Raw genomic sequence first — 27,993 nt, forward strand, 5'->3', positions numbered from 1 at the left:
GTTGCAACACTGCCCTCAGATTATTTCAGAGCCTTTGAAATAAAAAGCACATTAAAAAAATAGTGATCATGTCTTAGGACTACAGGGACGCCACTTGTAGTACAGAAGAGAGCCAGGGCCAAGTGCCATACAATGTGTATGGGGTCAGTCCGCCACAGAGGGATGGTCCTAAGACATGAAGCCTGAGCCAGGCCACGTCACTTAGTGTTGGGGCCAGAGGCTGGGTTTTGGCCCTTTTATATTTAGCAGTATGGACACAGCATCTGTTTGAGATGCAGCCCATACAGGCCAAAACTTAACACCAAAGTGGGATTTTTTTGTGACTCATTTAGTTTGCTCATCTGAAACAGATTTACCATGTCTTGTTTAATAGGGAACAGCCTTTAAAGCTATTAAATGAATGAATTACTGATTTAGCGCTGGCTGTTTGATTCTCAGCAACTGTTTTGAAATGGCTGGCAAAAAAAGCACATCCAGTTTTGCTGCTAGAGCTACAATCAGCTTACCTATTGCTCTCTTCTTCTGTCCCTACTCCCTCCATTACTTTGTCTCAGGGCTACACACCCAGTCTTTGTCAAATGATGCCTAAAGTGACTCCTTAACCAGAATGTAATAAAAATTTGCTGTTTGTGTCCTATCTCCTCTGTAGCACCCTCTTCTTTAAAACTTCTGTAAGAAGTGAACCAACCTCCATCTTTTCTGCCTGAACACAGGGCAGGGGAGAAACCTGAGGTATTTGTTTCATAGTTGTTTGTATTTTACGCCCAGGAGCCCAAGATCATGAACGTGGTCCCAGGTAGTCCTAGGCCTGTTGGCGCGGTGAGCTCCGAGTACATGGTGCCAACCAGAAAAATTACTTCGTGCTTCCCTGACTGGGGCTTCAAAGCTGTAAGAGCAGCATTTATAACCAAAAACTTTAGAAAACAGCTGTAGACATCTAACTGATCGCAAGTGATACGTGTCATTCAGGGTCTTGCAGAACCAGACTTTCTTTTAGTTAATTGCTTGTCTCTGTTATTGCTATGTAAATGTGTGCTCAGGGCAAAAGGACATATACTTTTAAGTGCATTTTCAAGCAGAGGGCACGTGTCATTGTTACGTTAGGAAGATTAGACAACAATCAGGCCTTTTACTAGCTCTTCCTTATCAGACATAAGTGAGGACAGAGTTCTGACTTGTACTTGCTTAGGTGGTCCTCAAACCAATAGGCACCGGCCAGCCTGTTTTGCTTGAATTCAAGCCATCTCAGCCCTGGTGAGTTCAAAAGTTCAGCTGAGATATGAGTTGGATGTTCCTTCAGAGAGGCTGCGAAAAAGGGAGTGGGAAGGATCTGGTACACACACATGTATTTGTGCCTATGTATTTGTGTGTATAGCAACGCCTCGGCCAGACTGAGTGGGAGGAAGAGGTGAAGGACAGGGAAATACTTTCCAGATTTCTAGCTAGCAGAGAAACTTCTTTAAAAATATAGTAACTAAAGATGGGGACTAAAGGGAGACAGGGGAGCAGTTGTACTTCAGTTTTGGAGCAATTTTGCTCAGCCAAATAATGACCACGGAGAATCAAAAAGACATCAGATTGCATTTGGTGCCTTCTGCCCTGATCAGTACAGGAGTTGCACACATGTTGGCTGATGTGACCCACACCAAAGTGTTTGGAATCAGGAGGTTTTCTGGTGGCTTTGAAGTCCTGTGATCTCTTGCTCCAAATGGCCTAACTTATCAGAGCACACACTCATACCCAGCACCTCCCTGGTCACACATCTCTGCAAAGTCTGTTTTACATAAATGACTTGAAGTCTCCCAGCTTGCCACATGTTGCTTGTGTAGCCACAAATTAATTCAGTTTGAACGTCCCTAATGCTGTGCCTCTAGGGTGGATGTGTGGAGGGTTTTCCTTGTAATGCTCAAGTATATAGCATCCCCATTTCCTAGTATGTGAAAGTAGCTTTTATGAAAAGACACTTACAACTTAAAAGTACATCTTTGAACTTTGGATTGAATTTGCAGCAGAGGACAGCAGTTGCAAGTAACGGTCAAATTCTCCCCACTCAGTGAACGGGGATGGCGAGTCCTGGTACCCCAAGGTGTTGGCTAGGCAGACTGAGGGAGGATTACAGCTGCAAGAAGTTGTAGATGACCAACTGTGGGCATCAGCTGGGCTCTGTTAAATTCTCTACCCATCTAATGCTTCAGAAATGTAATTAGTGACCTGCGTAGCTTGTCTTCTTGCAGGTCATTTTGGGAAGAAAACTAAAGATGCTACTTCAAGAAGGAGGAATGGCAAAGAGTAGTTGTTAATGCTGAAGGCAGTACTTTCTAACTGGTTTCCTTTAGCCAGAGTAAACCCTTTCTGATGAATGCAAAGTTTCTTGTTTGGAATGGGATGGAGAAAGCCACCCAGCTCTGAGAGAGCTGAGAAAAATCCCTCCTCATTTACAACCTTGCAGCATTTCATTTCTCCTACCTCTGACTGCTATGTAGGGTTATAGTGCTGCTTTTAGTTCACAGTTAAAACAGGTCTCTCTACTTCCTTGCCTACTCATAGTTGACCACAAAAAGAATCAACATGAATAAAAAAAGAATAATATCTTGTGCCAGCTTGGTAAAGCTACAGCTGCGTTTATCTGTATGTTTAGTGTAGATCCCTAAAGAAACAAGCTCTATGCGATTGTACATACAGGTGTGTATGTGTGTGTTTAACAGGTGGACAGGTCTGAAGAGTGCGATATTCTTCCAGCAGGCCTAAACTAACTTGTGCAAGGGGCTATCAGGTATGCATAAAACCAATTCTCTGCTCTCCCAGCAGACCCAAATAGCTTTCTGTTTAGCCCATTGGGCAAAGAAGAGGGCAGGTGAGTAGCTGGTCACCATGCATGTCGTGCTGGGGACATCAGCAACCACAGGGCTCTTCACAGGCCATGATGCATGGCGCTGTACTGCTTCTGCCCAGTGGCAAGCAGATGACAAAGAAGCAAAACACAAAGAACCCACCTGAGTAGACAACTTGAGACTACATCAAAACAGACAATTAGCAGCAGTGCATTACACTCTGATTGTAGTGAATGTGCAAGCTGAATTCACCTGAATCTCTTTAGTCTGAAACATGGGTACTACTGAGATCTTTAAAACCCCTGTTAGGTTGCCACCAAATCAAGAAGCACTTTTCTTTACCACTTGACATTTGTGAAACCACTGTCATCCTGGGAAGAGGAGTTGCTCTAGATCCTAACTGAAACCCCAGTTGCGATTTCTTCCCCTTTGTCTTATCCTGTGCAAGTTTCAGAGAGTCCCTGATGGCTTAATCCTTGCACAAAAGATAGCTTTGAAAATGGAGGCTGTCTTCATGAGTTCTTGGTGTAAGAGACAGGTTTTAATCTAGAAATTGCAATTTGAGCCTTTTCTGTTTGGAGGAGGAGTGGAAGTATGAGGCAAGTCCCAATTCCCCTACCAGCTGTAGCAGGGATACGAAACTATATCTCCCCACCTTCACAATGACATCTGTGAGCTGCAGAACCAAATTCTTCCTTTTTCCTGTCTGGCTTGATGAATTTTCGTTATTTTTACAAAATGCATTAGCTCCAACAGGAGAAATTGCAAGCAGAATGTTATGTAATGGGTATATAACAACCCTGTAGACTGTGGTTAAGACTTTTTCCTTCCTGGTAAGCAGAAGAACTGTGCTCAAACACAACTGAGAAAGTATGGTATCTGAAAACAAGTCTCTCAGATGCCTGCATTATCTGTGGGTTACAGACTGTGAGGCAGTACTAGAGAAAGCACTCACTGACCATAGGTATTCATCGCTCGGAGAGAACTCACAGTGAAAAACCTTATGTGGAAATAAACATAAAATCTATTTTAGACTTTGACCCTCTTGGCTTTTTCTCTTGGCTAGCTTTAATATTTACCACTCATCATGTTGACTTCTCAGAAATCCAGTTCTTAGGCACTTAGCTGTCCACATGCATTGGACTGAAAGCCTGAGTGGCGAATGTGGGGCCAGGCAGCCCTGTCACTTGGCAACTGAGTCCTGCTGTGTATTTAGCTCATGGATTCCACTCCAGTTAACAGAACTTCCTGCAAAAATGTTCCCTGTTGTAAAACGCTACCCCAAAAAACTCCTGAAGGGACATACATATTCAAAGCAAAACAAACAAAAAAAACCCATCCCCTCCATTCATCGAATGAACTTACAGATAAATCCTGGTCTTCTGAAATACATTTAAAAAATCTACTTCCTTTGCAAATGGCGGGAAGTTCACATTGCAAGACCAACTAAATGACTCACCCCACATCCATGCTTTTGCTGAACCAGATAAACTTGCCAAAAACAGTTTCCAAACTGGAAATAAGTACTTATGTGGGGATATGAATAATATCAGGCGAACCTCTGGCAAGTGCATGTGAATCTGCAATCCATGGTGTTATTTATTTATATTTTTTATTGAGGTCAGTGCCCTTGGTTCAAAGCTGCATTGGATAATTTTTGGAAGGACAACCGATCCATATGGCTACATGTCACCATCATTAAGGGATCCAAAGGCAACAACAAAAGGCTGTAGTAGAATAAAATTCCCCGTGGATGGGGTGTGATATTTGATGGGTCACACAGGGAATTCTTTTGACATTCACCAGCAAACATCAAGTATATTTTTCATAAAACATGTAGCTTAATCCAAAATTATCCCTGCTGTATTAGTGAGAACAAGGGAACACCCAGTTACTTTTGCAGTGACTAATAATATTACCACTGCTTAAATGTAAACAGTGTGCAGAGATCTTTCTAAAGAAATGCACAATATTTTTTGCAAAAACTAATGCTGTGCTCTTACTTTATTCAGCTCTTTTTCCTTCTTTGCCACTGAAATTTCCTGTGTTAATGCTGGCATGGCAAGAAATATTATGTCAAGGGAAAGAAGAATAGTCTCATAATTAAAATTTGTTTCCATAGCATTGAAATAGATGGAATTGCTACCCTTCAGTGGACTTTGGATCAGGTCTCTAGTCTGGTGGTTGTTCATTTGCACCATCCTTTCCCCTGGAGCCTTGTAAGCATTGATTAGTTAATGGCTTTAAAGTGTTATTTAAATACTGACATATTGTTACTGCCAGGTATTGGAGCACACAGGCAGGGTTCTGCTCAGTGTGTAAAATTAGTCTTTCTCTAGCATGGAAGTATGCCATTTCCTTTCTTTGTGCATAGGTGTCTTTTTGTGTGCGTATACCTACAATAACCAAATTTAGTAAAACAACCTAAAACAGTAAATCAAGGACTTGTTTACTTTACTCTTAAAAATCTTGGACACCTATGCTGCGATCTCAAGTGAAAGCCATAGACAGGACTGGAGAGGATGGTGCTTTCAGATTAGTTTGAACAGCCCATTCACTGGTACAGGAATGGACATCTGTGGCTGGGCAGCCACCCTCTGTAGAGATGCTCTTCTGAAAAGGAGAAGTGCATGCCAGCTGCATGAAGCCAGTTTATTAAATAAAATAATATTTATAGTAGAAGCACTTATTAGCTTTTCAGTGGGCCCATGTGGGTGGCAACTTGTCTTGTCTCCCTAGCACAGTGGTTCCTAAAGTACACACGTCTGTACACGTACAGATACTGGTATGGGAGCCACTCAGCTGCTACGGGAATGTGGTGTGAGCAGTTGTGCAGCCCAGCACAGGGTGAAAGCTCACAGAGGCAGCGGCTGTTGCACTGTCAGCAGTGCCACCCTGGCAAATTAAGCCTTGAAATTCCTGTTTTCCCTACCTGTCTTCTAAGTAGACTTTTTCAAGCAGAGAGGAATGATGTTCCCCGAGCCTTCAGCTGTGCTCCTTTCTGGCATACGGCAAGATTTGGCTTTCTGAGTACAAACTTTAGCAATTACATCTTCACATAGTAAAATACTTCCTAACTTGGATTTTTGGAATAACTTCATTTTCTTTTGCAATCCACCAGTCCCCTCAAAAGACACTGTAAATCATCATGTTATTCTCAGTCATAACTAACAAAATATCTGGGAAGAGTTCTTGACAGACTGAAGCCTCAGTTCGGATGCACACATTCCCAGGCTTTCCTACTCATGTGGGCTAGCAGCTACTGACTTCTGGGGGCTTCTACCTGCCTGTCTCCAACATTTTTGAAGGTCCAACACTACATATAATTTAAATAACAAACAAACTGCAAAGGTCAAAGCAAAAGAAAACACTTCATTCCAGTTCTCCAGTTCGTTCCAGACTCAGTACTTGTTTTTACTGCAAAAGTCTGCATTTAGTGCACAGGGAACAGTTCATTCCATTTGAATCTCTAGAGCTTTCAGCCCCTTCCCCAAAAAGCAGCCAAGCACAGCAGACTGAAAAACTGCTTGAGGATGGGCCAAACCACACAATTCAGACACTGACCCAGATCTGTTTTCCAAAGGACTGAATGTTTCTGAGCTAGGATTTTGTTTCACGGTCAGATGCAGGAAGGATTAATCCCTTGGAAAATTAGTCAAGCCCATCTTCTTGTTCTAGAATTTGCACTGGTTCCACAAGTTTAGGAGCCACTGAGCTAGACAGATCTTCCATAACAAACATAGCAAGCCAGTGATTTGACACCATAATTTTGAAGATGTGGCTTCAAAATAGGCTCAGTTGCAAATTAAATTATTTGTGATGGTTTCATTGGTTTCCTGGCCTCACGGTTTAAAATGAGTATGAAAAAGGTTAGACCTTTTATGACAAAAAACCAAAGAAAGCACACACACAGCGGCACTGTGTCTTAGAATGACAAATGCTTCTCTAGTGTTGTTTTAGAAATACTTTTCATCCTTGCAGACATTAACTAATCAAAGGTAAGAAAACATGATAAGAAATTTCCTTTATAGTACACTTAGTAATATTCAGAGTTATTGCTGAACAACATGGTCTCTCGCCATTTTGTGGTGAAAAAGGAACCAGACTTCCAGGGTTCTTTTTCCAAAGGCAGCACTTTCTGACTCAGGTGCAGAAGCTGGGTTAGGAGGAGAGAAGCTAATATGCATTTGAACAGCAGCAAGCTTGTATAGACTGGACTTAATAAGCTTATTATATAGCCAAGAAAACAGAGGCAGAGAGTTTAACAGTTTCAGAGTTTCAGGAATTTCTGATTTCCTCTTCAGGCCACTACATGAGGGAGTATGATAACATGCTGTGGATTTTATCAGTTTGGGTCACAGTAACCTGCCATAAAAGTGAGGTTGTTAAGTGAAATCACACAATAGGGCAAGTGTGCTTTACAGAAGAGCCACAGAAAAAGCAGCTCAAGCTGTCACAGTTTAACCCGCCCCTTAGCGGGTGGCTATGCACAGAACTGTGTATATAGAGATATTCTTTACTCAGCAGGCTAGGGCCTCTTTTTGGAATAAACGATTAGCTGCGCTTCTTGCCAAAGAGCTGTTCGCTGGGAAACTCACGCAGCACTTGCAGCACCCGCTGCACCCTCTGAACTTCATCAGAAATGTGTGAAGGCATTATTTGTTTCTAGTGCAATCAGAGTTCCTTCCTAGTGGTCACGTTAATATATGAGCATAAGATTTTGCAATTCAGGATCTGGTAGTAGCACATATGTCTGCAGATTTTTGACACCTGTGCCAGGACCGCGCTGTCACCGCCTTTCCCAAGACTGCTACTTTTTCGGTCCTTGGGGAAACACCTTGCGCACACGCGCCTCTCTTCACCAAATTGTGCGAAAAACTTTCTTCCCAGCACGGTAACGCTTCGGGAAGCAGGGCGGCAGGTCTCAGCCGTTCACTGCTCCCACAGCTTGCTCGGAAAGGGGATGTCAGAGTGCGCATCCCGCCGCCTGGGCTGCGCGCCTGGAAGAAGGGGGGACTCGGGATTGCGCCGGGGTTCCCCGCTGATATTTAGGGACCCTGTGCAGACGGGGCATCCGGGGCGAAGCCGCCGCAAACGTCTGCGGCCGACGTGGGGAGCGCTGGGGCGCGGGGACGGCCGGGCGGAGAGCCGGAACGGGTGGCGGCCCGCCCCGCGCTCCCGTCGGGGAGGCGGTGGCGGCGGCGGCGGCGGGCAGCGCCGCCCGGCGGGCGGGGCGTGGGCTATAAATCCGCCCCGCGGCAGCGGGCGGGCGGTGGTTGGAGCGCGGCGGTGGTAGCGGCGGTAGCGGCGTAGGGAGAGCGGTACTGCAGCAGGTAAGCGAGGGTCTCCTTCGCTCCCACCCACCCGTCCGTCCATCCATCCATCCATCCACCCACCTATCCATCCATCCATCTGCCCACCCCCACGGGTCTTGCAACCCCTTTGAGGGTGCATCCTTGCATCACCCTGCTCCTTTTTCTTATCAATAAATCCTTTTCTCCCCCTCCTTCCAAGCAGGGCTTTCCTGGCTGTCGGTGGAGGAGCGGGTGGCTCTTGGCGGGGTGCATCCTTGCATCACCCTGCTCCTTTTTCTTATCATTAAATCCTTTTCTCCCTCTCCTTCCAAGCAGGGCTTTCCTGGCTGTCGGTGGAGGAGCGGGTGGCTCTTGGCGGGTGGTGGCTATGCGCTGGTGGGAGGGAGCAGCAGATGGGATGTTTTGAGCTGTACCCTGGCCCTTCTCAGTGGTTGGGGCAGCTGTTGGATGCTGCTGCCACAGTCCAGGCTCCCCTGGCAGCAGCTGACTGTGCTGGAAAACAGCTGTGAAATGAAGGCACATACTTCTCCTAAGGAAGTTGACTACTGGCGCTTGTTGCTTGTGTCTCTTTGCTCTCACAGCTCTGCCTTGCATTTGGAGCAGAGGACAGACTTGACTGGTGTCCAGTCTTTATTAGTCAGTTGTTTCAAAGGGGTCAAAGGGGTTATTGTCTTCATATGTGATGATAGGTGCAGTTTGCCATCCATGCTTCCAGGCACTGCTCAGGTTCAGGGCACTTCATGGTAGTGTTTGCAATGGAGGCACAGCTGTGTCCTGGGTCTGATGAAATAAGTGATTTAACTTCTGCTAGGGAGGATGTTTTGGTTAATGCTTTCCACTGTGTTATGGTTTTCCTATGAAACACTTGCAAACTGGCATTGCTCACTGTTTTACCTACTGTTTTATAAAGACCACAGTGCCTGATTTTGCACCCTATCCTCAGAACAGGAGTCCCTTTAGGCTTCAGATAGAAGTATTTACCAACTATGTTATTTGGATGTTTTTCTCCTCAGTTGTCTGTTTAAATAGGAACTGTATTTTGAACCTAGAAATTGCAGTTGCAGTGGCATGGAAGAGGTCAAAGACAACCTGAAGCTTTCTGTCCAGACTCTCTGTGAGGCGTTGCACTGTTTTGATGCCTTCTGGCTTTTTGTCAACTATTTTTTTGTGTGACCAAGTGTGTGAAAGATACACAGCTGCTGAAAAACTCACCATTCAGGGCAGGCAATGGAGATAGCCTGTAAATAGGAGCTGTCAAATGCTTCAAGTAAACATGTGGGAAGCCTGCCTTGCTGTTTTTAGTCTTGGCTGTTACAGGCATAACTTACATCAAAACTTCAGCCAGTGGCATTAAGCTGGTGCACTTCGAACTTGGCTCTGGGAGCACGGTTTCTAAAACTTTGTGCTCTTTTAACCAGAGTCTAACATAGTTTGACATAGAATGACTTTTTATCACAAGTACTTGAGTAAACAGCAGGCAGCTAATGCTGTACAATGTCCTGTGCGCAGCCAGAATTTAATGACTATGGATGCAGTGGTAAAACTCAGGAGTAGGTGCAGCAAAAATAAAGTGTTCCTTAAAGGTTTGTACTGTCCCCTGACTACTAATAAGCTCTATACCCTTCAAGAAGAATAATGCATGAATGTGTTCAGGAGGAACTGGTGTGTGTTTTGACATGGAAAATAGAGATGCAGGGAAACAGGTTTTAATGTAGTAATGAGAGACTACTTAGGGTATGTATGGTTTCTGTACCTAATATTTTTCACTATAAACTGAACAGATACCATGGCATGACGGTTTGGGGAACTGGATGCCCCAACTTCTGAATCTGAGTTCCTTGCACTGCAATTCAGCAGATACCTGAATGGTCTGGATTTCAACTCTTAAAACTTTGAACCAAAATTTCTACAATCAGTGAACTGAGAGATTAACTCATCCCCTTGAGAATGGGCACTCTGCAAAAGTGGCTGGCCTTGAACCAGGCTGGGGGAGAGGGGTCTAGAAGGTCTTGACAAGCTGAGGTTTTCATTTGTTTCCCTTAGGAAAAGGCTTTGTGTACTGATTCCCTACACCCATTGGCCATTTTACCCATGGTGACAGCAGGATAGAGATGTCAAAGTGTCAGGTGTCCATAGAATTTGGCAGTAGCCAAAGAAGTTACACCCACTGCTGAGGGAGCACTGCCACATGCGCCTGCCTGTGTTTGGGAACCAGCATCCACACCACCAAAACCAGACTCTCTTTAAGTTTTTCTGTTTCTCCCCTGCCCAGTGGCTTTTTTGTTCTTGCCGAAATAAAAAGGAATGCTAAAACCATGACAGATCATCTGGGTAGATTATATGAATGCTCAGTAAAAACAGCAGGATTCCCCAATTTTCTTTACTCCAGTGGGAGATACTCTGCTCTTTGAATATTCCTTTTTTGCACTATGACAGTTACATGGGGAGATCACAGTGCATCTTGGGAAGCACTTTGACATGGCAGTCTGGTCCTTAAAAGTGCTTACAAGCCAGTTGAGTAATTTGCTCTTGTAGTTCAGGTGGGATTAGCAGTGAACTGTTGTGAGAAAAATTCTTTCATTCAGATTTTTAAACCTAAGTGATTAATTTGTTTGACGGAACTGCAACATACATCTTCTCATGACCAGCTTAAGGGATTTTGGCAAACTTCTAACTTCTCATAGAAAATACTGTTTTTTTCACTTAACCTCATTAGAGCCAGAGAATCTGTTGCACAAAATGTGGAGTGTATAAGTAATGAGACATTTCCTGCTCTTATTGTCTCAAAATAGACAAAGTGGAAAAAAAAGATGCAGAAGGGGTGAAACTGGCTTGAAGCTCGTCAGAACGAAGACAACTAGAAACTGTGAAACTCTCAAAAATAATACAAATTCTGATTGTGGTGGATCAGCAATGTTTACATCATGCATAAAGCTGGAAGCTTAAGGCAGCAAAAGCCTGTTTGCTGTCAGGGGAGAGTACAGCTTGGGAAAGCAATGGCCCGAACCAGTTCAGTCCCAGCAGCATGCAGCAAGAGTGACTTTCTCTAGTTACTCTGGCTTGACCACTTGAAGGGAAACCTTCCGAAACCCAGGAGATGCAACTGCTTGTTATTAATAGTGACTGAAATGTTGGTTCTTGAGACCAAGTACAACTTCCAGCTGACACTTTGTTTACATCTAACTTCCACATTGTGTCTCAGCACCTAGAAATCTCAGGCAGAAGTACAGAAAAGCCCACTTTGTCCTGTCACTGTTTCACTAAATAAATGATGTTGTATGTAGACTGCCCTTCAGCTTCAGCTTTTAGGTGTAAATTTGTAAGTTTACCTAATGTGCGATGGTGCTGCCCCTGCAGCCTTCTCGGTGAAGAGCTTTCCTGGACTGTTGTGTGGGGAGTGGATCTCCACCTGTCAGCAGGTCAAGGAAGCAATAGTTACCCCTCTGCCATCTGTCAAAAGCTCTGTCCCAAAAGTTGCAATTGCATTACTTTCTAGTACTGGAAAGTCATGGGAAATATTCTGAAGCTGTTTAAAAGGCCGGGAATAAGGCAATCCCATTTTCAGGTTTAGTGGTGTGTGTTGCTATGGATGACTAAAATCTGGGTTAGGCCTCTTGGAAATCAATGGCTATGAATATAATGGCTATTGAACTTGGTGTTTCTCTCAAATGCTAGTGGGTTTTTTTTTTTCCTATCTGTGTCACTTCCAGAGCCCTGGGTAACTTCAGCAGGAGGTAATCCCTGTTGTTAATTCCCTTTGGCTGCGGAGATGGAGCAGCAGTAAGGAACCATTTGAAGCTTCTCCTGAATATGTGATCATATATCATTAAAGTGTTACTATGACATAATTAAACTCAATACTGAGTGTCCATGAGACTCAGTACCATTATTCGCCGTTTAATCCAGCACAGCAAGTGCTCAGAGAGTAAAGCCTGCGCTTATCTGTTTCAGACTGGAAGGTGCAAGCTCCTATGCTGGCCGATGAGGGAGATGAGTTTAGTTTTACTTTTAGCTAAGGGCTGTGGCAGGATCAGGCCTGTTTTGTTTCCCAGCTGGCAGGAGAGTGTTGTCTTTGGATAATGCCCAGTGGTTTGTTGTCAAATGGGGTATTCGCCATGCAGAGGTGCTCCGGAATGTGCTTGCTGATGCATAGCTGGACTGCCCATGCTGATGAAATTTTCCACAGCTGTATCTGTTTGTACAAAGCAGGATGTATGTCAATTTTACTGCTCTTATTTTGTGTGGCTGATCATGTTTCCTATGTTTCTTTTGGGTTTTGCGCTACTTCCTTTCAGTTAATTGTCACAATTTTAATATATCTTTTTCATCTGTCCGTCATTTTTTTCTCTTTATAGCTGGAAGTTGGTCAATGCAGATCTTCCTTTTCAAGCCCTGTTTTTAAAACTGGATATTCACTACTTTTCCAAGCCTTTAGCTGGGTGCTTCCTGTCTGAACTAAGTATAGCTTCAAACGTATAGCTCTTTTAGCTTCTTTTCTGCCATGGATGCATAAGGTCAGTCTGCTAGTACTGTATGGATGATGTAAAAATTAATGGAAAAAGCAAACCTTAGGAGCTAGTGCAGCATGAAAACCTAACCGACTGTAAAACAAATCTTTCCATGTGCTTTCAACTATCCCTTGTTTTTTGTGTGTTGGGTTTTTTTCTGTCATTGCCATTTCACCACTCTTCCAACTTGACTTCTTTAAGAAATTCTGATTCTTTTAGGAAGCAAAAGCTAAGGGCTAAGGATCTTAATCTGTAACGCCCCTGACAAAAGCTCTGTAGGTGGAGGCACTGGTGTCCAAAGCAAGAGTGGTAATGTATTTTATTTATATACCTGTGTTTATTGGTAGGCATAAGGTGAAATGGAAGAGTAATCAGCAAAGTAGAATGCAACTTTTAAAGGAACCTTTATTTGTGAACACAGTAAGCAGACATCCAGATGGGAAATGCACTATTAGAGGAAGGAAGGATTGCTCGTGCTGTGGGTTTTTCATTTGCTTCCTTCAGGAAGTGCATGTGCACCCTGTCAAACTAATGATGTCATTTTCCTACTGTTAAAATTCTAGAGTGCTCTAAACATTTTGTATATATTGTATGTTACATATCCCTGCTAAATTTTCAGGTGCATTTGTGTCTTTGGACAAAGTTGTGACATTATGTTATGTGACTATTCTATGAAATAGAGGCATTGCAGAGTTTTATGATGACCCTTTGTATTTTGGCAAATTCAAAACACTATTTTTTCCTAGATGATATAATTTAAGAACATTTGCATTTTTTTTTTTCATGTGAAACGTACTGAATTTTATGGAGTTGTGTATAAAATCCCAGTCTTAAATAAAAACTTGGGCATGAATAACTCCAACCCCTCTTGTAAACAAAGCCTGGAAAGTGTAAAATTTCTGTAAGTTCTCTGCCAGATGTAATAGATGCTAACCTGGATCATGGATGGGTAAGGTTTTGAAAAAAGTCAGCTGAGGATGAAGAGCTGCTTTTTCCCCACTTTGAAGGATTTTTGAAAGGCCTTAATTTGAGAAGCAAGGAGTTTTCTGGCACTGGATGGTGCTGACTTAGACACTCCCTCACCAGCCCCATCTGTTGTGATACAGGCAGGAGTGCGCTTAGCCCTTAGGAAGATCATATTGTATCCCTAGGTGCTGAGGCTTGCAGGCAATGGAAGACTGTTACCCAAATCTAGTCCCAAGAAGTTCAGCATGAGCAAATGCTTAAATTTGGGTAATTTTATAATGGGACTTTCTTGGGAAGAATGAAAGATGTGTCCATAACACAGTGGCCATTTGTGCAAAGTTTGAGTCCAGATACAGATCTAGAATGCTGAAGTTCATCCTAGAAAAGGGGACTGGGAGCTCACAGGAACAAAAACTCTCTGACACTTGTCATGGAAAACTTCAGCCCAGATATTTTGGCAAGAGTTATAAAAAGACCTTGCAACAGCAATGAGCAAGCAATTTTAATAGATGGTAGAACAAGTTGTGTATGTACTCAGAAGCTGTAACCCATGTAGTGTGACCTAATGAATAAATTGGGTCATGTAAATTAAGGTACCTCATCAACCTTAGCAGTGTTGTTTTGTAACTCATCTTTGCAACATAAACATGAAAATGCAAAACATACAAAAAGAAACCACTATATACTTGCAAGGGTGCAACCTAGAGAGCCAGATAACATTCCTCATCTCTGAGTATACTACAAGCCTGTACCTTCTGCAATAATCTCAGTATGTTTTTGCCTCTAACTTGCACAGAACCACCCACTTTCTGAAGCAGTTGCAGCTGGGCAGAAGCTATGAACTATTAAAGCATGGCAGACTGAGAATAGGAGGGGGTGGGGAGCATGGCCTGACACTGGTGAGCTGCAGGAACAATAGCTTGTTTCTTGTCTGTTTAGACTGCAATCTTTGTGGCAGAAACCGTCTCTTCCATGTTATGAAATGCTTAATGCATCTTTGCAGTATTTGTTATTTGATCTGCCCCCAAAGCCCAGCCTAACACCCAGATGCAAGGGAGGTGTCAGGATCTGTACCAATGCATCGCCTTTAATCTCTGCTTAAGACCTTTAGCTTTGCAGTCAGATGAAGGAGTGGGATGGATGCAGAGAACGATGTTGGGAGGATGCTAGGAGGGTGCTGGGGCAGTGGAAGGAGGCAGGCTGGCTTGGTGGGGTAAAACAATGAAGCCTGGGAAAGCAGCTGATTGCTCTTCACTCTTTCCACCCTGTGGTGCTGACACCCACAGCCTGGAGTTGTTTAAAGCCAAAGGACAATATTGGCAGCAGTACAAACGGGCATCATGTGTTTCCAAATAAACTTAGGCTGCTACCCAGATGTTGGATTTCTTACGAAAGCCCGGGGTTAAAAGTAAACCCTAACTTTAACCCCTGGGTTAAAATTAAACCCTACCTCCACCCTGTGCTGTTGCACTCTGCAAGGACTGTTTGCAGCCATGTCGGCCGTGAGCGGTGGTACTTGAGGAGGCAGGTTGGGATGACAGCAGTCTTGGTAGCTAAAAAGTCCTGGGAATAACTAGTATTTTTAATCTCTTCAAAGAAACTTCACATTATTGGAGATAACCACTTTTCACAGAGGTATGACCGGAAGCAGTTTCAGGTGCCAGATGCTAAAGAAACCTGAATTTCAGATAACTTCATTAGGGCTTGAAATTTGTCCCTCATGGAGTTGTGATGATATAGTGTAAGTAGTATCAGGGATTGTTACAACAGGAAAAAAACCCCTAAGATATTGCCAGCTCTCCATTTCCCTGCTAGCTAGGAATAGAATAGATGCTTGTTATATTGGGAGGGGACAACAGGGGTGTCCAGCATAGGGGAGGTGGGAACAGCAGGCATGTCCTTTGGCTAGCACACCAACCCTTCCCACAGCCAGTTTCTATTCCCGTGAAGCATGAGAGGACCCCGAGCTTTCCAAGGAACATTTCTCATTGCATCCCACAGCGAGAGGATTGTGCAAACTGTGTTGCAGCAGTTTTCTTGCTCAACATCTGCAGAGTAGACAGAAGGGTTGCTTCCAGCTCACTTTGTTTTGATGCTACTATCAATGTGCAGCTGCCAGAGTGTATTATGCATTTGAAGAGTAATCAGTTCCTGGTCTGAGGAACGGGCAGTTGAAAGGCTGTGTCCGATCCCAGAGATTGCAGCTGAACAGCTCTGCGCCTGTACGGGCACCGGCGCCAGTTCCACAAGCAAAAAACAGATCAAAAGGCGTGGAGATGAGCCTGGAGATCTTGTCTTTCTAACTGCACAGGTATGCCAATGTCACAGGCAAGCATAGCTGCAGGAGATGCTGTGGACCCGCACCTGTGTGTTGTTCATGGGAGCCCAGTGGAATCAGCTGCTGGCTCTGTCCTCGCAATCATCTCTGTGTGGCTTCACCTGGCTGTTACTTGGCACAGGCCTCCAGTTCTTGGCTAAAACGTTTCATTTTTCTACTCAGATTGATTAGCACATAGCATAACTCTAAACTTAAAAATGGCTAAAACTTTAAGCCCTTCCTGTTTTTTTGGCTTTGAAAATCACTGTTACACTACATTGTGCTCCTAAAAACCCACTTTTTTCTTCTGGATGCCAGCCTCAGCTCTTATTTTCAACTACAGCCTTCACTAAAGTTTACAAAGGTGGCTGGAGTAGCTCACAAAGGAGGTTGAAAGGAAATAAAACCAAACTGGTCAGAAAAACAAAGTAAGTAAATTGAATATCGACAGTGTGCTGTGCTTGAAGAGGGCTGGGTGATGGCGATTCACAGGACATCTGTGAATTGGAAGCCACCAGGCAGCATAGTTGTTTCAGTTGCCTGATATTATTTAATTTAATGCTTTGGTTCCTGACCTTTTCTGATTTGAAACTTTGGGTTATTTAAGAGTTACGCTTCCAAGCTTCCTTTGTGTCAAGTTATTAACTTTCAGTTGCAGATTGAGATAGTCACATATAACCAGAGCCTAAGGAAACCCAGAGAGTCCCAAGCAGTTGAGTGTCTTCAGCTTTTGACACTTGCTGCTCAAACTGTTTATTCAGATGTTACTTAACTGTCAAAAGTCATCTGTTTTTTTTGTTTTTTTTAAAATGGGAGGAACTTCTATTAAAACCTCTTTTTTGACTTATTGTCTGTAACTGTCAGAGAAAATCACTAATTCTGTACACAAAGGACCTTGTGACACCCGTGCCCGTAACAGAGTAGCTTAAACAGGGCATGGTGTGGGCAGATGCTTATGTGTGAACTGTTTTGGATGCTTGCAAAATGAGTAACTTTGAAATTAATCACAAACAGGAAGATTAGATTTGTCAAGTTTATTGTAAATTATCTGAAATGTAAACTGCACTTAATGACAGTACACATTGTGGACTATAACCATACGTGGGTGCTATTAACTGATGTCCACTTGTCTCTGTTTAGTGGAGACAAGTCTCTTAAGCTGCCCTCCAGTTCACAGTAACCATCATTTTTTATTTTAGAGCCAAACTATTTTACAGCATTTACTGTTAATGACTGGAAGAGGTCTAACTGACTGTATGTAAGGCTCAAATGCTGTTTGAGCATCACAGTAACTTTCCTTGCTTCACTGTCAGAGGCCTGAGCTGCTTGGTTATTTTTCTGACCTGGAACTGATGGGGATCTTTGCTAATGAACTTCTGCAGAGCTCTGGAGACATCTTAGTTCTCTCCATCCTTGCCTCATGCCAGCTTCTTTAATAGTGCTTTGAGCTGCTGCAGATGCACAAAGCCTCAGATTGCTACCCCTGTTCTTCCTACCTGCTTTGGTGCCTGAGATCTGAAGGCACTTGGTGGCTTTCAAGGGGTAAAGTGGCTGTGCTTGTGGATGTGGATGTGCCTGGCTTGGAAACACCTCCCATGTGTGGCCCTGGAGCCCAAGTCTCATGTGGTCCCCCTCTCCAAAGAGCAACACCAGTGCTTGGGAGCTTTGTCCGTCAGCGCCCATGGCCTTCTCCCTCCTCTCTTTGCCATTAGACACTCATGAGTATTTAATTCCATGTGTGAAGTGATTGCTGTCCCTCCTGCTTGCTCAGCCTGCAAAGATGGAAATGCCATCAGGCTGCTCTGGTGAGGTTACCCTTCTGTGTATCAGTAGTCAAAAGGAGAATAATCTCTGCTGCCAGTGTTGAAACAAGCTGTTTTGAGGAAATTGCCTTCTTTACGAAATGCTCAGGCAGGAGCCTTTTCCTGTTCTTTGTTTTCCATGATAGCATGTAAATAAAAAACAGTTGGGTGTGAGGGCAGAGGTAAATCCTGTAGTGCTGGTAGCAGTTCCCTTAGCCCTTCATGGACGTGAGACCATCACACTTGATGATGCACCCCATGGCACAAATTTGGACAACCATATGTGTGTCTTCAGAAGAGTAAAGTTTGAAATGAGGGATCTTTGAACTTGTTTCACTTCTGTGCTTGGAATAAATTCAGTCACGTATATTAGGATTACCTAATGTTTGGTACTTATGATTGCAACATTGCTGGTGTCTGAGGATGGATGGCCTGATGTGTGGCTTCTTACCTCCTTTGTTGGGATCCCTGTTGTGCAAAGCTAGGCTGCACATCCATGCTGTACCCCCTGCTGCCAAAACAAGGCTCCAGCAATGACTGTCCCTCCAGCAATGATGCAGAGGGGCAGGGGATATATTCTGAACATTTAAGAGTAATAGAACCAGGCTCAGTAAAATGATTCCTGAGCTACTAGCCTTGGTTATGACACTTGCTCTGGTGGTTTTGGAGCAGTGGGTTTGGGCTGGAATGGGTACATAAAAACCTCTTTGAAATAAATTAGTGAACACAGTGTTGCACAGATGACTTCACCGTTCCCCACGCCTCCCTTGCTTCGTAGATGTTGGTTTGATGCCTTTCCTGCTAGTTGGCAAAGGTAGATGTGATCAGTTTTAAAGCACTTTGCCAGCTGTAAAGGTGCCTTAAACCTTTATTTTTTTCTTGGTTAGAAGTATGGTTGTTTTGAAACTTATTCATCTGAACAGCAATTGCAACTGATTATCTGGGTGCAGGGTGGTGGGTGTACACTGGGTGGAGGTGGCTTGGCCCAGGGAGGGGAACGTGGGACCTCTTAGCAGGCTGAATCGGCCAAGTGGAGTGAAAAAAAAGTTGTTTTTCTCCAAGGTGGCAACTTTACACTGCTGCTTGCAGAAATGAACTTTGTCTTTTGAAGACTTCTGTGAGGCAAGTGCTTTGAAATGTGTATAAAGGAATGCTTGTATGGTTATCTATGTATGAGAGTTATGCAGTTACATTAGGTTTGAGCTACCCTGTCATGTAAGGGGGGGGGCACAAAGCACCTATTTAGAGATTATAAAATTTGTGCTGAACATGGGTGGTACAAAACCACTTCCCCAGCATCTTTCTCTTTGGAAAATAAGATGTTTTTTACGGTGCTGTCAGATAGTGGGGCTTTGTTTGCTAGCTCTCGTGAACAAATATCGTGTTGTTGTGCCACCTTATCACAAGGTTGTTTCTTCATAGGAATGTTTCAGGTATTCCTGATGCAGAGAAGGAAACCCCAGAGCTTGGAAATGCCTGATCTGAAAACATTATGTGTCTCCAAGATCTGGTATCTTTCCAAAAGTGAGAACTTGGTACACGTTGGGCTTTTGTTCAGCAGACTTTATGGCAGTCGTGTAATCTGCTGGTCAGCACTTCTTTCGGAAACATCGAGCAACAACTTTGAACTATTATGAAAACAGGATTGTTTTTTAAGGCTATAAAAGGCATCCATCTTGTTCTTTTTGGCAAAGTTTTTTTGGTCATTTGTAGTCAATGCTCAGAGTCCCTGAAAACCTGAAACTATCCCATGTAAACAACTTTTCTTCCACAAACACTAACTGTGGCTTTGTTCCCTGAGCCACTTCTTACTGGAAAACTGCAGGGGACCTGGCTGCTTACTTTCCTCCCCTATAGGCAAAACATGGAAAAATCTCTTGCACTTCTAGTACCTATTGCACCTAATTCTGCAACATTAAGGTGCTATTTCTGTCTCAACAGAATTTGCTGAATTGCAAAAAAAAAAAAGCCATTTAAGTTATGTGCAATTGCATGTAAATATTTTTGACCTCCAAATATTTCAGCAGCATTTATTTTCCCTCTCTGCCATGCACAATTGCTCACTGTGTAGAGTGGCAGATTACATAGATGGCCGTAATTATGAAAATATGTAACACTATTTCTAAAATGTCACTTGCAGTTGCTTGAAATTTTGGGAAACTTGGTTTTTGCTTGTTCTTTATGATTAAAATCTGTAACAGGCAAAACTTACTGGAAAACCTGGAGGAGGGTGAATTGGAGTGACTTGTGGGGAATTAACTCTGTCTTGACTCTTCTGACTAAGTATCTCCGTCGCCTTGCTGTAAATTTGGATTACAAGTTACTGTCAATGGGGTTTTGTTCCTGTCCCCATGCCTGAAGTGGTGGGGTTAAATATTCATGAAGCATTTCTCTAGCTTAAAACCCCCGGTCTAATTCTTTACCAAAAATCCACCCAATTGCATAGCTAGCAAGAAGGGTTCCTAAAATCTGAAGCTGTTTGCACATGCATGGACACCAGTGTTTTTTCAGCATTAACTTTCTTAATCTGTATGTGCCACTTCATAGCTTCCTGCAGCATCCAGCCGTCTTGCAAACTTTCTCACTAGAGCATCTTTGCCCAGGGAAAAGTGCATCAAGTTAACCCATGAGGCAGAGTAAAAATGATGCTGCTGCCCCTGCCAGCTCCTGGTTACTTCCGTGGGCTTCACAGCCCTTCTTGAGCACCAGGTCGTTTATGTAGACAGGGTTGATTGGATTAAATCAGATTTAAGGCAGGAGGTGGGAACCATGGTTTCAAGAATCAATTTAAATTTTGTTCTGTAGTTTTGTGCTTATCTTCAGGAAAACTGTTAATAATCAAAATGTTTGCAGTTATACTCAGTCAATAATTCCTAAATGTGTTTCAGCCTTTTGGATTGCTTTATGAGTACACTTACTCATACGCTTCACTTGAGACAGTTCTAAACTTTTCTTAAAAAGTAAATAATTGATTTGTTTTACAGTTGTGTAGTTAATAAATTTCCAATTTTGTTCAAAGATGCCCAAAACTCACATGATACTAATTTCTCCAGCAGGCCAGAGGATATGTAACAAACATACTTTGACTTTCGTATTTGTCATCTTGTTGTTAAAACAGTTCTGGTATCTCTTTTGAGAACCATTTCTGGCCATTCATTAGAGCTTCGCAGGGAACAGCCCTCTGGCACCTTATCTTTGTCAAGAGAATGAAAATATGCCGTTCTTTTTAACTCCTGGTTTGGACTGATATGGTTGCTGAACTTAGATGCCTGTTGGTCCAAATGCAAAAGGCGCACTGCTCCTGCAGCACAGCCTGCTGCTCCATCTGCCTCGGCAGTCACCTCTTCTGGGGTTTGGCTGTACCAGTGTTCCCAGTTAAGCTTCCCGCAGATGAGGGCTGGGTATTGCAATGCTGGTCCTTTCCTAGACCAGGATACAGAAATCTTGTTCCTTACTTTGAAAGTTTTGAAAATAGCGTTATTGCATGCACCTTGTTGGTGTCCACTTAAAGAATATCTGTTTTACTTGGTACTGTTTGTTTGTTCAGATCAAGGAAGGTGTTTCTGTCCCAAAGTGGAGCACATTGATCTGAGAGTAAAATGATGCTAATGAGTGTCCAGTTCAGTTTTCTTACAGTATGGAGAGGGAGCCTGCATCAAAAAAAAAAGAGGGAAAAGGAGGGAAAAATCAGAGACAAGTATTCAAGCTACTTTGAGAAGCTGGTTGCACAGATTTGGCTATGTGTCCTTTCACCTGTGAAATGACAGTTTCCATGACTCATTCTGTACTGGTCCCTGCCCTGTTTCCTTCAGCATTCCCTGTTTTGAAGCTGCCAAACTTTTGTTTGATCTTGCAGCCTTAATATTTATTTGATCTCGTATTGTGCAGGCGTGTGTACATAAATAAACCAGGGAGGCATTTTACAAGAGATTCATAACCTTCTTGCAAAGGTCTTTTAAACTATAACCTGAGACAGTGGGTCATTGGCGGGGGAGTTGGGTGGAGCAGGATCTTTATTTGTTCCTGTATTTAATCTTTGATGCAAGCTGAGAACAAACCTTTTTTTCATCTTTGCAGATATCAGCTACTGACCATGTCAACAGAGTTCCAGGATGCTCACCTTGCAGAGGTGAAACCTCTGGTGGAGAAGGAGGAGGTAATTATTTTAAAGCTTTTTAGAGCGTGTGTGTTTTATTTCAGGCCTGCTGTTGGAACTGCACATGTGTTCTTAGATTAGTTCTAACATCGTATGGAAGAAACAAGTAAGAGAAACTGGAGATGGAATGAGTAGGGTTGTTTTTTTTAAAATAATGAGAAACTGAGCCTTAATTATTTGCTCTTGGTCTTTGTTTTTTACTCTTCTCTAGTGTTAATCTGGTGGTGACATTTTTTTCTTTTCTGAATAATGACAGCTCTGGGTGTCTTGAGCTATTTTGAACGATGCCAATTGGGCAATCTCACGTACATCCATCTATACCTATAGACTTCCCAATGTAAAGATACAAACTTTGCTCTGTCAGCTGCCTTTCAAGGAGGCATAGCGAGAGCCTTTACTTTTCCTTTGGGCACATCTGAGTCCGGAGGTATGACTGTGCCCCATCTAGTCCTCTCTGACTGCACTGAGCACAGTTACAGTCAAAAGACTGAGTTACAGTCAAACTGCTACCAGGTCTACAGCTGGCTGGGTGTGCACAAGCCACAGCCTTTCCTCTGGGGTTGCAGTGTAGAAACATCCTAGCCTTTTTTTTCTTTTTTTTTTTTTTTTTTGCTTAACCTTGTTGTACTTATTCCCATTTGTTTTTGCACCATTTTCTTCAAAAATATGCCCATGGCATCTGGGTTCAGCAGCTGTCTGACTCTTTGGTGGTAGCAATACTCTGTGCTTTGGTATGTTCATGGCAAATAGTTCACTGTAATATGTGAAAGAACCTCTCAGCTTTTTTATTGAATCAAAACTAAGATTTTTCTTCTGTTCCCAATGATTGTTATTCTTGACAATGACGTATATAAATGTGTTGGGTTTTTTCCTGGTTTTCTACACTAGAACGATTCATTGCTCTATCTGCTACTTTCTTTTTTATTCCCTACCTCTTTTGTGTAAACACTTCAGAAAATCATTTCCACTTGTGACTGCAGTGAAATGGCTAGAGAAACTTTAAACACAGCTCCTTTGCCAAGGACATTGCATGAAAGCAGAGCTTGTTTGGATACCAGTGAATGCAGCACTCAAACTTTTCAGAAGCTACGATCCCTTTTTAATGCCAATATTGTTCAGTAATAGCAAAGCAAAGGAGATACTAAGCAGAAGTCCTATGAGCACTGAAATGCCTTTGCTTCAAAGTTCAGAAATATCTTAAAACACTGATTAACTTCCTGGGTTTCTGTAGCACGTAGATCAAAAGTTGGAATCTTGACAATGAACCCTATATGCTTTTATTCACGATGTTACCTTAAGTTTTGTCTACGTGGGGAAACTAACACAGAGTTTGATTTTTCTGTGGCCATTCTTAACATTAGATGAAGGAAGTTACTTAATGTATTTTGAGAAAGTGGAAAAGATTGCCCTGAAGGACACAACACTAGCTCCACTGTTAACCTCATTATGTGCTGAGTGGCTGATGCACTTGGAAGTTGCATCCTGGCTTGTTGTGCTTAAGTTTCTTCTGCAGCTGAGTCTTCTGTTCCTGAACAGCTTTATTTCGTATACTGTCTGTACAGATGCCACATATACTTATTCCTTTCAACTCTAGATCCCACTGGAGCAAGTGTATGAAATTAGCTATGTTTAAGAGGTGGTGAGACCAACAGTATTGTCAGATTAAAACCCAGCATATTTTCTAAAGCTAAGGCTGTGTAAAATGACTTCCACAAGCTCAGTCAGGTCCTTAGCTACTTGTTTGTATGTACAAGACACTGCCTAATTGCCTAAAGATCACGGCTCTAGAGTCCTGTCATAATCACAAGTTGGACTGCAATGCTTTGAGGTCCACCATCTGAGATGATATTGCCTAAGACAGCAGCTGTATTGCTTCTGACATCTTCTGTCCTTAATTTACCTGGACTTCTGGGACTGAGTGACCTCCTTGCCGGGATCCTAAGCTTTGCTTTTTATTTCAATACTTTTTTTCAAGATTTGGCTTCTCTATTGTATTCTGACATGCAGAAAGTTTTGGCTTGGCTGCTCTTCCCTCTGTTTTCAGCCCTCCAGTGTAAATACAAGTTTGACTTCTTTATCTTTTTATTAAAAGGAGGTGACTGTAAGACAATTCTTCCTTTGAAGTTATAAGCCTCTTAGACTATTGGAGGTGGGGAGGATGTCACCTTACTCCTTTTCTGGTGGAGATCCTTGACAGGTGTAGGAGCTTGTGAGTGATCACGATGGCTGGTCACAGGTTGGAACAAACCTTTCTGTGTCCAGCCATCCTCCCAAACATAACAAGGCCTAATTTTGGCTAGGATAAAACCCTTCCCACCTTCCAGATCATGTAACGAAATCACAGTAATGACCGATTAACTGAGTTGTAAGTGCTCAGTTTGTGCTCGAAGAACAGCTTTCCATCCTAGGCAGGACTGAGGTGGGCTGTTGGCTGTCCCACGGCTAAAATAAGCAGTGAAGAAAAGTTCAGTGTTTTACTGCTCCAACTTGTCCAGTGATTTAACAATTACTCAAAATGCACAAGTTTTCGTGCTTTATTTTGCTGGTCTCTAATCTGGTATTTTACTGCTTTCATGTTCTCCGTGAAGATTAGTGGGTAAAAGCTCTTGGGTGAATTTTGATGTTCAGCAAGAGAGCTTTCATTGAATGAAGGGACAGGACAGCTCTTGGCTGCAGAACTGGTGGGCTAGAACATATGTGTCCCAGTGCAGATTTCTGTAGCTGCCAAAGTTACCTGCATTAATGCTTTAAAATCTCTTCACAGGCTATCACTCGCCTCCTTCCAGACTTTGATGTTCAGGCAAGTAAAGCTATTCTTACCTTTTTTTTTTGGTAAAAGGGGAAACTGAGTTTACATTTGAGAAAACAGCAAAATGTGATCAGAAATGACTGACTGCTCACCAGAAATACTGTTACTGTGGGAGAGGGGTCTGAATGGGGCTCTAATGTAGTGATGTGAAGGGGACTGCAGGAGGTCTTTTCGGACTGAAGCTGAGAAAGTTTCATCCAAAAGAGGTGGCTGGGTTGCAAGCAGCTCTATTCTTGCTAAGAGAATGAGGTTCCTCAGCAGTGGCAGTGAAAGCAAAATATTCGCCTCCCACATGGACACACACTTCCCCCAATTAATTTGCTTTCATTAGTGGTGTGCGTGCATTTCCTCAGAGGAAGTGTCCCTCTCGATGTATCCCGTTATGCCATTGAAAGTTTCCAAAAGATTCGTGAAATCTGTGGAGTGGTGGAAGGCGCTAAGCTATCAATTTTGCCCCTAACAAGAGTGATGGTAGTTTCCATATCTGTATTTATAGCCAGAACATAAGAGTTCATAAAGCGCACCACTAGGTCAAATGGTAACTTTCCACTTTGCCCATGTGTCATGCTTTTGAGAGGTGACTTTGGAGGTGACTTTAACTCTCCTAGCTCCTCTTGTGTATTATTTTATTGCCATATGGGCTTCTGACTGAGAAGTTTGTCCTCGCTGGTTCTTAAGCTGAGACTAAGGAAATGCACTGCTGTTGGAGTGAGGCTGGGTTGAACTGGGAGGGAAACCAGTGAGCTTGTACCTTCCTTGACAAAAAGAGCGAGTGGTGATCCTCCATTGCTGAGGATAGGAAGGAGTATGTGTTGGGAAGAGGCTCGCCAGGTGTCTTATTTTTATCAAGGGTGCGTAGGGAGGGAGGTAGATTGTGCAGGAATAAGGAAAGCTATTAAATTGTTCTAGTATCCTGAATGTGCAGGCAGAGGTCCTTGGAAGAAAAAACCCTTCTGTACATGGTGGCATGTTGCACTTTATTTGCACCTGTCTATATTTTTATTCAATGCTGTGCAGATTGGTTAAAAATCCAGCACAAACTCAGCAGTCTTTTCCCTGGAAATGGAGACAGTTATCTCAAACATCTTTATCATCTTTCAATGGCTCTTACTTTTATAGTAAAACTGTAGTTTACATTAATCATACATCTTCCCCCTTATCCTTTCTAATGAGGAAATCCACTGCCTGAAGTCTTGATAAATGTAAGTTAAAGTTGTCACCATGTGGCTTCCTGCAGGACTGCACAGCATGGGAGAAGCTTTCTGTTTGGGTCCAGATTGATCACTTGTTCTAAATAAATCTGAATCCCAGATTAAGTCTGCTAACAGGAATACTGCAGTATTTTGATTAAGAATCCAAAAGTGACCCATATTTTATTTCTATTCTTGGAATAAATTTGCTTGGTTTGTAAACCATGTGTGTATATATAGATTTTTTTTTTAACTTGCAAGATCAAATTCTCTAAGCCTTTTTGTTTTTTTTTCCCATGTTTTGGATTAACTGTCGCTAATCCAGACCAGTGGTTCTTGTCATTTAGCCCTGTTCTGCCAGCTCTTGCTTTTTAAATGATGTTTCTTTGAGTTTAATCTTTGGTGGTTCTAGTTCAGGAAGGAAAAATGTGGAAGAACAGTCTCAATCAATTATGTTAAGGAATGCCGCTGCAAAGGAGGCTTAACTTTGGTCCTTAAAACCACAAGTACCCTACCTATGTGTCTTTAAGTTCTTCTGTGGTTGATTTATGAAAAAGGTGGTTTAGAGCTGTTAAGAGAGTCTTGATTACTTAGCTCATCAGAGAAGTTCATATGTGGCCCTGGAGGACCCAGGTCACTCAGGACTGACACTGAAACTCATGTGTGCTCTTAGCAAGCAACCTGTCCCATGAGCCACGCTTGGGAGGAGGATGGACCTGGCCAGGGAAGGAGGTGGTAAGCGCTTGGCAGGATGGAGCTCCTTACTTAGTGCCTGTGTATGGATGTGGGTGTCCACCATATCACTTGCAACTTGCTCTGTCCTTTTGAGGACAAGTTATGCAGTGTTCAGTTAATAACTGTTTCTGCCACTAGTGGAAAATAGTGACTGCCTGGGAGGTGTGTTGGTTCCAAGAATAAATTGTATTTAGTTATTCAGATATGGAAAGAGAGAGACTCTTATTTCACATGCAGTTTTAGACAGGCTTGAGTTAAACATACTTTTCCATTTTTGAAGTAAGCCACTGTATAGTGCAATATTGCCCTTCTGAAATCACACATTGCAAGATGTGTATGTGGTTATTCTCTGGAGGAAAGGTTTCGTGAGTTACTAGGGGATGGCCAAGACATGTCTGTCTGTGGCACCTACCTGAAAATTCAAGTGAAGGTCCCCTGCTTCCCGAGAAGGGGAGTGTTCCTGACCAAACCTGTTTTAGCACAATTAATGATAAACTGGTGCAGGGCAGCGTGCCCTGTGCTGCTTTATGTTGGCTTAATGCCAAACACATTTTAATTGTGTTTCCAGTTTGATGTATTTGCCTACTCTCTAGCTTGGTAGCATTGGAGCCAAGGGAGACCTGACTCCTCATCACTGTGTATGATTCTCTTAGCTTTGTGTTTCAGAAGTGAGCAGTCCATCAGGAGACTGCTTTCTCAATAACTAAGCAAAACTTTCCAAGCTGTTTTGCAGCTGTAGGTGGCAGAGATGAGTTTGTCCCTTGCAATTTGTGGCTCATGGCCACATATATCCACTGGCATGCAAGGACCATATCTTCTTTCCCTCCTCCTCCTCCTGCATGCAGAAGAGAAGGAAAGAGCCACCTTGCAACGGGAGACAAATCGGCTGGTCCTCATGGTGTGATGGGGTGGGTTTCCCACTGGCATCAGTGGATGCAGTCTGGGGCTTTGCAACGTGTTACACGAATTCCCTCATCCTTTTAGGTCTCCAAAGGAAAGGGATGAGGGTAGTTGTGGTTTTCTGCTTTTGCAGAGCAGCATGACCCAGTGCTAATCGGACTAGGAAGAATCCCTGGGCAGAACTATCGCAATAATCTGCTTCAGTTCCTGCACAAAAGTTTTTGTTATTGGCTTCCACCTTAGCAGTCACTTACACTTACATCTAAAGTCATCATATTTACTAATGTACCCAACTCACAACCTGAATCGGGGAACATTTTTCTTAATACTGCTAATTTAAAATAAAAGTCTGAACAAAAAAAAAAAAAGAAAAAATAGCTGGAAAGGTGAGCATTGGGGTTTTAGAAGAACATAAGATCAATTGAAGTAACTATTTTATAGTAGAAAAAGCTAGGGGAAAAATG

The 27,993-nt window shown here is 42.9% G+C and overlaps 1 protein-coding gene across 1 annotated transcript in view; it reads left to right on the top strand.

The window, feature by feature from the left end:
* The first annotated feature begins 8,086 nt into the window (after window positions 1-8,086).
* NDRG1 (N-myc downstream regulated 1) overlaps window positions 8,087-27,993 on the top strand; it is a 40,767-nt gene continuing 20,860 nt past the window's right edge. Inside the window, exons 1-3 of the mRNA XM_087745601.1 lie at window positions 8,087-8,164; window positions 21,817-21,895; window positions 24,660-24,695. Of these exons, the coding sequence (XP_087601727.1) occupies window positions 21,833-21,895; window positions 24,660-24,695 (99 nt within the window). The 5' untranslated portion in view covers window positions 8,087-8,164; window positions 21,817-21,832. The remainder of the gene's footprint in view (window positions 8,165-21,816; window positions 21,896-24,659; window positions 24,696-27,993) is intronic.

This window comes from Nipponia nippon, unplaced genomic scaffold (assembly GCF_047370975.1).
Source record: "Nipponia nippon isolate SJK-2023a ecotype South Korea unplaced genomic scaffold, ASM4737097v1 scaffold_1, whole genome shotgun sequence".
NCBI classification, from domain to species: domain Eukaryota; kingdom Metazoa; phylum Chordata; class Aves; order Pelecaniformes; family Threskiornithidae; genus Nipponia; species Nipponia nippon.